This window comes from Orbicella franksi, chromosome 2 (assembly GCF_964199315.1).
Source record: "Orbicella franksi chromosome 2, jaOrbFran1.1, whole genome shotgun sequence".
Classification (NCBI taxonomy): Eukaryota; Metazoa; Cnidaria; class Anthozoa; order Scleractinia; family Merulinidae; genus Orbicella; species Orbicella franksi.
In genome coordinates this window covers 5,384,517-5,395,491 of record NC_138146.1, presented here as the reverse complement: position 1 = coordinate 5,395,491, position 10,975 = coordinate 5,384,517, and the positions used below count along the sequence as shown (strand labels likewise).

Below are 10,975 nucleotides of genomic sequence, written 5' to 3'. Positions count from 1 at the left end.
TCGCCGTCGTGGTTACCTAAACTCTCTGGTACTGATGGTTGATGCAACACTGTATCGAGTTTTTGATGAACAAAAAGGTAGAAAAACGCTAGTTTGGACAAAAAAAAATATTTGCTAGTTCTTGGGCTTCATTCAACTGAACTTTTCATGTGTACTAACCCGAGATACGCCGAGCTGACAAAGATTCTTGAAGATCTTTTACCGCGGCCGCTAGTCGTTAAAGCTCTTAAAAGGGCTTATACGGCTTAATAGTAATCCTTGAAAGAACGCGTGGGTCTCGCAAGCGTATTGGAGCTGCTAGTATTTGACTTATAATATGATAAGCTTTATTCATTTATTTAAATTTACTTTTTAAAAGGCCATCGTTACTTTATGCAGTTACAAAAGCTCTTTGAAGAGATCCAAAACCGGAACTTTTAGAAAATTAACCTTTAAAGAGGCCTTTTCTAGTTGATTGAAAGACTTGTTTCTTTGCACGGAAAAAAAAAATTAAATGGCCTATTTCACGAATTAATATTTTCACCACATCTATATCGACAGCATTTTCTTCAGATTATGTAAAAACAGTGAACATACGGAAACTTAGTTTAAACTAGTGTGAATATAAACTATCGGGCCTCTAGTATTAGTGTAAACTCATAAAGCGAGAATTAATATAAGATGTCGAAGAAAAACTAGCGATTCGCAGTTTGGTGAAACGATATTTTCCATGTCATTTAAATTAAGTGACTCGATCGTATGCAAAATACCGTGGTTAGCTAAGTGAAGGCAAAGTGTCAAATCTTGTTGAATATTTCATATCTGTGGTTTTGTTATTACAAAGACGCCAAAACCAAACATTTTCTCCATTTACTTTTTCTTGAATATAAGTTTCCCCGTAGAAAAAAAATTCGCCCGGTTTTCGTGTTGGTGATTTTCATACAAAGTAAATCCGTTCATTTCAGCTGCCAGAACGACGCCAGCCTTTGTGTGATTATGTTGATTTATTCGTGGGCTCGCCATGAGATAATGATATGACGCTGCTCAAAATACAGCCTAGGGAAGTATTTAATGCGGTCTCGGCCAATCAGGAGGCCCGATTATTCACCTGCTACGAAAAATTTGCACAAGAACGTTTCAGTTTTAGACCAACACAACAATTCCAAAGCTATGTCGCTTGAGTCCAGCTGACCGCGAAATCCAGAGGAGACAAGAATCCAAGCTTTGGGTCACGAATTTTGGATTTCCAAGTATTCGACGCTTTTCGCGACTACAGAAAACGCACGATGGCCGATATTCTTAAGAAGCTTGGCGAAGATAAAGAAAAATCCATGGCTCTTGAGGATGCTTTCAAATCTTGCAGACATCCCGATTCACTTAGTATGTCTTTTCTGGCGGCAGACATCGGAGTAACACAAGAAGAGATAGAGGTAAACTCAAACATTTTCCTGTTTTTTCTTTCACATTCTGATAAAAAAGAATCCAGCAATACTTTGAATACGACAGTTAAATTACGTATGGAAAAAATTGTGCTCTCGAAGCCAAAAGCATTGCGTTTGAACTTTAAAATCGGATTGTTTTGTAATATTCAACTAAATTTTCCTGTAATTAATTAGACTAGAGACATGTTTACTTTTTGTGCAATACCAGATATCATACTTATTTAAAAACTGTGCGAAAGAGGCGAGAATAATATTTCAAATCTTTATTCTGAAATATGTTTCATTTATCGGAATATACCTTGAAGTGGTTTAGCTTCGACTTGTTTTACAGTGTTTTAGTACCTTTTTGTAAACAAACTGCCGTCTAAGATATTATGTTTGGCAATAATTCAGCGATATATTTAAGCTTACAAGTAATAAAGATGTTCAGTATGAAAGTGAAATTTGAACAATCGTACACATTTTGTGAAATACTCAATGTTGAAAATACCTATATTTCGCAATGATTTCCAATTCTTTAACCAAAAAAGAGAATAACTTTTGTCTCATTTATCAAGCTGAATATTTGATCTTTTTCAATTCCAGAGCGTAAGGTCCAATGAAACGTTGGGCGGAAAGTTTTTTCATTATTTCGAATTCCCTGCCGTCGTTTATTAAATTTTCATTTTCAATTGTTATTGCACTTTTCAGAACTGGTTTGCGGCAAGGCTGACAAAATGGAGGAAAGAAGAGGGATTTGTACCGATCGCAGAACGAGCGGCGATTTTAGCTCAAAACATCAACAAAAAGGCGAAGTAATGGAAACATTGTCAACAGCCCGGAGGCGGCGAAGGCACTTTGTAAATGAAGGATTGTGTAACCCGAATATATGTCTGTAGTAGATTTGAGAAAAAAGGACATGTATGTAATTTACCAAAGTCGCTAGAAACATTAAATTAATGTAAGATAAAAAGCCATATATTGTCCCTTGAAAAGAGTTTGTTTCCAGATGCCTTAAACTTCGACTACATGCAAATCATTCATGCATTGTTAAGCGGAAAAAACAGGGAATTAAACTCCTCAATTCCAATTTGAAATGTGATTAACTCAAACAACCAAGGTCAGATTTTTGTTTTCATTTTACAAGATGAGAGTGTGTTTTCTTCTTGTAATTCCCTAATAGGGAGTTTAAGGAACCACGACGGCGACGCCGAGGACAACGTCGATTAAAAAATGAATTTATATTTTACCTATGAATCTCGCGGTACTCTTAAGTCATTTACTTTGTTTATCATTGTTAAAACTATCACAAAAGTAAAACTAAAACACAGCGATAAGTTTGAAATATAAACTTGAAAAATTAGCCGTTGTGGTTCACGTTCTCCAGACAACGCAGAATTTGATCATTTCACGCTGTTTTTTTGCAGAGGACGGCAAAGAAATGTACCGGGAATTATAATGCACGTGCACTACCATTGTTCTCCTCATTAAACCTTTTGTTTAGTGACGTTGCCGTTGCCGTCGTGGTTTTTCCCTATTAGCTCCGGTTATTGTGCAGTCGCGCCGGAATAAAACTTTATTTAACAATGTATTGTATATTGAATGTCTATACTCCGACAATATTGTTGACAGGAAATTGTATTGCAAATAAGAATTATATTCTTATTCAAAAGTAGATTTCTATAAACAGTGCAAATATAAAGTTGCCATGCGATTTTTAATGAAATTTTTTTTGAAGCCTGGCGCGGGCGCCTGAAGCTGTTGTTTTCGGTCAAAAGACCTAGACAAATGAAAATAGAGTGTTATTTCATTGTAATAAATGAGTAAATGTAATATTTTCATGGAATCCAGCCATCTGCTGAGATCACAACAAATTAACTTAGCTTTTCAGCATGTGGACTGTACTAAAATACCTATTGAAAATGGCACTTAATAAAGTTAAAAGAGATGTTATGCCCAGTTTTGGTTAGTTATTCTTGATTGTTTTTGCTTCTAGATTTTAGTTGTTTTTGATTATGAAGCCGTGAAAGAAAGGCATTTATTCGCTTGAGGTTTACAAACATTTATTGACACAGGAAATTCAGAAAGCAAAAAGGAAATTAAAGGACCTGTGTCTCGATAATGCGCATGTACTACTTTGATTGACTCAGGGAAATTGACGGAAAGTTTTTTTTTTTTTTCTTCCTGCCATTATCTGCTCTTTTCTCGAACAGCGTTATAACAATCTTTTGTCTATGGAAACTTCATCGTTCTGTCTGACCCTTAGTGTTGAACGACGAGGACTTCAAATATCTCCACGATCTTCACGCAGATACATAATTTGCTGTGAGAACCATCCTCAAATGACAAGCAACACGTTGCTATTACTTCTACAGTTCCTGCAACATCATTGGGAATAAGGTGTCCTCGCCTAAGCCAACTTAATTTGAAAATGGACCATCGGTCCAAGTAATAAAAATCACAACACATGCGCAGAAGAGCGGCTTTAAGCCTGGACCATGCAGTGAAGAGACAAGCCCGGTTATTTATTGTGAATTACCAAGGAATGAACATCAGCTTTCCAAAAGATTCGTAAATGATAACGATTGCTCAACGCTTGATAATTCAAGGAAACAGAACCTTTGTACTGTGAAAGCATATACGCCATAATCAATCGCCATAATCTCATTAAAGGGGCTCAGTCATGGTTTGCGCATATTGAAAAGTTTAGCCTCAATTTTCCAAATTCGTCATTTGTAATCCGTGTCAATCTTCTCCATCCTTAGCCATCCTTGTTCCTTTATGGTTTATCATTATCTCTTTGGTGTTTTTCTATCTTATTAAACTGTTATTTTCAGGTTTCCTACCATTTTAAGGTAATTTTGTATTTAGCCAAAATAACTCAGAATACCGTGACTGAGCTCCTTTAACTAGGTGGTGATAACAATTCAGCTTTTTAAGGTCAGTTTATTCAACATTGTTTTACAACAGTTGTTCTATGATGGTAATTAACCATTGTTAACTGTAGTTATCAAAAGCATGTATCCTGAAGCACCTCTAGTGTGTTGTGTCTCAGATGTTTATATCTAATCCTAAATTTTGGGCTCGCTTGGGTACATATCAGGCGATTAATTTCAACTGGTCGAGTTATGGTTCGTACTTTGGCGATACACAGTTGAGCCAAAGTAATAATAATGATAATGATTTAATGATAACTCTTATGTTAGTGTCAGATCAAGAAAAACAAAAGAGCATTTCCCCACGTGCACCAAGTAGCAATAAAGTTGTCTAAAATCTATACAATTAAATTTGTCTATCTCTGGCAACTCGCAAAAAAAAGGTATTTATACTGCAAGTCCGCTTGAATTTGGAGGCTGGAGATGTAACTTTCATGCTCGTCCACTGCCAATCAAAACAACGATGTGTTACAAGGAGAGGTGGTAAGTGCTTAAAGACAGAGCAGTACAAAATATAACAGATGGGAAAAGCACGCTGGCTGTACCCGACAAAGGCCTTTCAGCGAATCTTGGAGGTGCAAGTGTTGACCATCCAGCATCCATTGTCTGAACCGATACCATGATTGTCGCGTTTGGCTGCAGCATGGCTGATATAGCCTCCTGGATCAGATTATGTTTACCAGGAAAAATTCCCCTCGCAATGTGTTTTGTGAGGTCGTTATTTTCATCTTTGGAGAAATGAGAAGCCCACACAACCGTAACTTCAGTATCATTCTGCAAATTAAAAGTACCAGTTTGGTGTTTTGTATAGATCATAACTTGAATCAAAATTGCGGGACACGACTTTTAACTGCGCTGAATGTGTCGCGGAATCAACGCCCTCGCTTTAGGTCGTCCGGCTTCTCTTCTTTCCTTCTTCAGCCGTCATTTGCCTGGCTCGTTCTCAAAAGTTGAGATAACAGATATTCAACCAGCCAAATCTAGAAAAGTCTGACTCGTTCTGATTTCACTCGCTCAGTGATGTTGCCAGGATATGCCATCATCTCAGTTTTCTTTCCTCATTTTTATTCTTAATTAATGGGTTTGAATTAAACTTCGTAAACAAAGTTATGAGTTGAGCGGACCTCATGAAATGGTCACTAGACACCCTGTTTAAGGCGTCCGCCGGCACCGGTCTCAGCAAAATCCAAATATTTCTTCCCATGTTTTCTGTAAAACCAATTAAGGGGACACCTCTCAGTTAAGCAGTCACTAGCTGTCAGTGGCCATCGTTCAATGCAAGTATATGGGGCGCAGTGGTTAGAGCCCTCGCCTCTCACCAAAGAGGCCCGGGTTCGAATCCTGGACCGGGCCGGCCTCATAAGTGGGTCAAGATTGTCATTGGTTCTCGCCTGGATTCGAGGGTTTTTCTCCGGGTTCTCTGGTTTTCCTCCCTCCACAAAACCGTACTTCTACCAACATTTCATTTTTTTATGGAAAACGCTGGACGAAGGGCCTCTACGTGGGATGTTCTATTGCAAATTCCTTTCATTTTATTTCTTTTGAGTATCACAGATTTTACTATATTTGTTTCTTACCATAAACTGCACATCGTGAGCATTGTCTTCTGTAATTGCATTCCTAGCGAACTCCACCTCGGTCACTGTTCCACCGTTTTCACTTGCTTTTATAAGAATGAAGTCTTGCGATGGATCTCTTATTGGCTGTTCTGTGGTAGTGCTCCAGAAATCCTTTTGGCAAGATCAGAAGGCATACAACTTTTGGTAAAAATTATCGATTTTTTATTGAAATTTAATATAGAAATAAATTTGCTGGTTTTTTTTCCTTTTTTTCTTATGTGGAAACAATCATTAAGTGTTTTGTTCATCCGTGCGTTAATCAAAAAAAAAAAGAAATTGTCTCGTGGACTCCAAATAAATCACATTGAATTCACAAGCGTTTGGGCTACGAGCTATCATGCAGAACAAAATTAATGAAACTCTGATCCAATCACGTCATGAGATGGATGATGACTCCCTTGCTTAATAAAAAAATGTAAATGTTCTTAACAAAAATATTTCAAAACGAAGGTTACCAAGGTTTTAATCGCACGTTCACTTTTATGGTACTGAAACTAACTTATATGCGAAGAGATTTTCACCACGCAGGCGGCACTTTGAAACCCAGGAATTAAAATGTAACTTGTGGAATAGAAACTTAAGCAATGTAATTTATTTTTTTATTAAAGAATGGCAATGACTCACATGATGTTAACAATTTCTCTTTAATGAGACATTTGTTGACTTTTAGAGAAACAGTTCTTTTATTTTGAGTATTAGGAAAATGTCAATATATAGTCATAAAAAGTAAACACTTCTTTAGAAATGTAACGCTAAAAGCAGAACTTTCCATCCAACATCATGGGAAGTACATCTTCCTTAAAAAAAACTCCTGATCTTTACTCTCTGCTTTGTTGCATGTGGGCATATTATATTTTAAAATAGTTTTTACGTTAAAACTGGTGCCAAGAAACTGATTGACCAAACTGGCTGGAAATGAGAAGAAATACGCAGAAATTTAGCGAATTGAAAGTATGAGTCTGATTCTTCGTGCCGTTGGTGTATATTGGCTGCGTTAAAAGAAGAAATACGTTTAGCACGTTGCAAACTGCAAGTTCAGTACAGAAGATGCGTAAAATAAAATATACCATGTTTAGATCAATGTTGGAAAAACGACGACTTGAATGTCAGTCTCGCCTTTGTAAGCTTAGCTTGTTCCATTTCTCATTAATCAAGGAGGCAAAGAACATGGATGCGAACGGAAATTTTGAATATGTAGCACAGAAATTTGTGAACACTTGTAAAAAGTTGCTGGGGCACTTGTGTCGTGTGCTATATATTGGGATCAACCGTTTCTGGATGGTTGTGATATTTCGTGTTCCATTGGGGAAAAACCATTTTCGGCTGATTTGGTCGATCAACTATTTCAACCGGCCTCAAACCAGGTTGAAACGGTTGAAAAGCATTTGCGTGATTATGAAGCGTGATAGTAGCTCACGTAAGGACTATTCCCAGGAGTTACCGCATTTCAACCAAAAAACGGTTGGAAAAGTGTTCTACTGAGAATCGTCAATCGTATCAACCCAAACCAGCTGCGGTTGAAACGGTTGATCCCAATAGAACACGGCCTTAATGTTGACATACTGCCATGAAAGTCGAAAGAGTATTTGTTTTCTCTAAGATGATAATTATAGTATGCAGTTGCGAAGAGGGATCAAACTTGATATTCAACTGTTTCTTCATAAGCATTTTACGTCAATTTTAGACTGAACGTTATAAAACTGAAAAAAGGAACGTTTTCATGAAACGTACAATTAGGTCAACTTACAACGATATATCCAATTGTACCGACGTACCCAGCAACTGCTATATCGTAACGCTTCATGTTTCTTCCATCAGCCGTTGTGGTAAATCCTACAGCACACCAGCCTGTGGTTCTACAAGTCATTTTGAATATCAATTTACCGCTGTTGTAAGTCCACTGTAACTTGATAAAGCCATCAGGGGAGGAGAGACTTGCATACGAAGTTGCATCGATCTCGCTAAAAGCAAGTGCGAGCAAAGTAACCACCATGTAATGATAGAATTTACAGGAAACAGCCATGCCTGCTTGGGTTTGGTGTGAACGTTATTTTTGCTCAAAGCGACGGTTTTCACTTGGTGGACAGCTTTGTCAAGTAGAATATATTAATAACTGTTCATGTCATTTCCACCAGGCCGAAATTGTTTGTTTGTACAAGCTTTCAACATGTAAGCATCAGTTGTAAAATAGAAATTCTCGTGATCCCGTCTCGTGTTCTGTTCGCTCTAATGTAACATGTCTACATGAAAAAAAAAATATATATATATAGTAAGGTGGGCCTATTCAAGGCCCTAGATTAACGCAGAAGTTTGACTTCGCTGTCATTTTGTTTATCTTAACGCTCTGATACATAACACTCGTTTTGTTGACGTGTTGTCATCCGTCCTTTGAGGGCATTGGGCAGCCTAGGCTATCTTATTGCGAACGCCTCGCCTTCGTCGCCTTACTAATATTGGACTGCTAATTTAAAGCCTCTGTTTGAAAACGAGGCCTGGTACAAGACAGATCCTTAACACTACGTGTTGTCCAAATTCTTCGCAGCTCGTGACTTTGTTGAATTGTTTTGGCCCAAAGCCTTGCAAAACACGATGTGAACCCTATTTCAGCGATGATAAATGGAAATTAGTGGGTGTACTGTACTCCAAAAATGTGTCTTTTGAGGTGAGCAACATGACACAAACACGTCATACCACGTGTTATTAGGTCATGTCATATAAAGAGCCGCCATCTCATATCCACCATAATCTATTTCTTGACTTTAAAAAACCACCAAATGATAATATATCCACGGGAAAACTCAATGTTCGTTTCCTTCCGTCATATTTTTTGCTTGTATTGCTTATCGGGGACAAAAGAAAGAAGCAAAACCAACAACAAACACGACAACAAACTTTATTAAATCAGTAAAACGGAAGAACAACTTGCTTCCCCAAGATAGCAATTTATACTACGTAGCTCAAAGCAAAGCATAACACTTATCAAGCACATACTACACTAAAACTAACGCCGAGCATGACAGAAGCATTTAATTAATCGATTGCGTCAAGAAAAGGGGCTTTGGATCATTGGTATTTATTGGTATTTATTAATCAGCCAGTATTTAGTGAGACTCAGTTATGATGTATGGGTTACTGACCAAGTGTGAGGTCAAGATGGCTGGATATTGGCCAAGTTCTGTTTTTTGCGTGTTTATGGACCGAGACGGAGTCGAGGTCCATAAACTCGCAAAAAAAGAACGAGGTCAATATCCAGCCATCTTGACCGAACAAGCTTGGTCAATAAAGGATTTATTATATGGCTTTCGGGGAAATTTTTCTTCCGGGACACGGCGGGTAGTCCCGAGCGGGCAAGATAGCTCCATCTTGCCCGCTCGGGTAGCCAATCACAGCGCAGGATTTGATTCATCTTGCCCGCTCACGGAACTAACCGTATAATAAGCAACATGTTGCATTTGAATTATTTTTCAGTCTACTGGACGTACTGAGGAAATTATAATTGTCGTCAAGATGAGTATTAAGAACAAGTCTGGGATAAATTCTACTCGTAAATCAATGAAGGACAGCGTTGGTGTATTGCTTAACCCCATTTAGCCAGGAAAGGAAGAGCGAGGGGCTCTTCGTGTCCCCAACCCTATGAATTACCTTAGGTGGTGGCTCAGTGGCAATCAAAAATGCACGTGTACGGGTTGTAAAGCGTTCAAACTTAGGTCATAATCATGTGTCAACCATGATGATATTTCACGTACAAAGTTCGCTATGTTGGATCCGCCCTCTTTGATTTCAAAAATTCTTCAGAAATATCAGAATAGCTCCAAAATGGAAACGATATCATAGCAAATATACAAATGGAAGAAACGTAAAGATTTTTGGATAAAATCTCTATAAAATCCAAAATCTGGAAAAAATGGGGAAGAGACAAATTTTGAAAACTTGCATAAGTCAACAAAATTGTTACTCTGGGTGCCAGAGCTTTATAATTTAGAAACACATAAAATACACGCTTAAGCATGGTAGCACAGAATAAAATGAAAAATATGGGCCAATCACACCAGAGCCACCTGAAACCTTTGGTGAAGTTGGAGGCATCACTATGGAAGTTGGAGGCATCACTGTGGACGCTGAAGGCATCACTGTGGAAGTTGGAGGCATCACTGTGGAAGTTGGAGGCATCACTGTGGAAGTTGGAGGCATCACTGTGGAAGTTGGAGGCATCACTGTGGAAGATGGCTGCATGGCGGATATTGCCATCAGTATCAGGTTGTGCTTTCCATCTAAAATCCCACTGTTAGTGTGCTTTGGTAGGCCACCACTTGCATCACTGCTGGTGTGGTAAGCATATACAACTTTGACTTCAGTGTCCTTCTGCAAAGCAAAAGAGTCAGCTGTAGATCAACATTGTAGTAAAAAAACAATTGCAGCTTGCACCATAGTCGATTTTGATTCAAAAATGGCCCTTCATCTCCAGAAATAGAAATATAGCTCCGTATTTGGAGGTCTGTTTTTTTACTATATATTAGAATGGTTCCGGAAGAAAGGTGAAAAGCAAGCCCAGCATTACAATCGCCGATAATCATTTATACACCTGGCCCGGGTTGTTCGAAAGGTGGATAACGCGCTCCACCGGATAAATCACTATCCAGCGGATAGTGCGGTTTGTTTTGTGAACATTTATCCACTGGATAGCGATTTGTCCGGTGGGTAGCGTCATTCACTCTTTGAACAACTGGAGCCTGGGTGGAGTGAGGCACTGTGGGAGTTAGGGTTTGGGTTTGATTCGTGCAAAAAAGAGAACTTGTAACGTTGTTAAGGAACCCTTAAGATTGGATTCCTATAATTATAGACTTTTGCTACACAGCGCAAAAAGTACGACCGTTGTTTGTGTTTTTTTTTTTTTTTTTTTTTTCTTTTGTTGTTGTTTTTTCGGAAGGGGGAGAGGGGAGGGGGTCTTTCCTCACATTAAAATGAAAATTCGTGCAAAAACGTAACGCGTAAACATTTTAAGGGAGAACTTACGATTGAA

General features: G+C 38.3%; 3 protein-coding genes across 5 annotated transcripts in view; 1 reads left to right on the top strand and 2 right to left on the bottom strand.

Moving 5' to 3' along the window:
• LOC145477895 (dipeptidyl peptidase 1-like) overlaps nt 1-10,975 on the bottom strand; it is a 214,226-nt gene that overhangs the window by 157,045 nt on the left and 46,206 nt on the right. The gene's annotated exons all lie outside the window — the stretch shown is intronic.
• On the top strand, nt 958-3,352 carry LOC145479876 (homeodomain-only protein-like). The gene is made up of 2 exons (XM_081458351.1): nt 958-1,409; nt 2,112-3,352. Exons 1-2 carry the CDS (start codon nt 1,266-1,268, stop codon nt 2,217-2,219), a joined length of 252 nt encoding a protein of 83 aa, XP_081314477.1. The 5' UTR covers nt 958-1,265; the 3' UTR covers nt 2,220-3,352.
• The window catches only part of LOC145479859 (DBH-like monooxygenase protein 1), a 31,227-nt gene continuing 28,490 nt past the window's right edge, over nt 8,239-10,975 (bottom strand). The window contains exon 3 of one of the 3 annotated variants that reach the window (XM_081458331.1): nt 8,239-10,317. In XM_081458331.1, coding sequence (XP_081314457.1) covers nt 9,934-10,317 — 384 coding nt within the window. In that variant the 3' untranslated portion in view covers nt 8,239-9,933. The remainder of the gene's footprint in view (nt 10,318-10,975) is intronic. The other 2 variants (XM_081458329.1, XM_081458328.1) reach the window with 2 other exon arrangements.

Bases quoted from the DNA above. Each gene is read 5' to 3' on its own strand.
- LOC145479876 (XM_081458351.1), top strand. From the start codon at position 1,266: ATGGCCGATATTCTTAAGAAGCTTGGCGAAGATAAAGAAAAATCCATG. The intron at 1,410-2,111 runs GTAAACTCAAAC...TGCACTTTTCAG, and splicing joins TAACACAAGAAGAGATAGAG to AACTGGTTTGCGGCAAGGCT.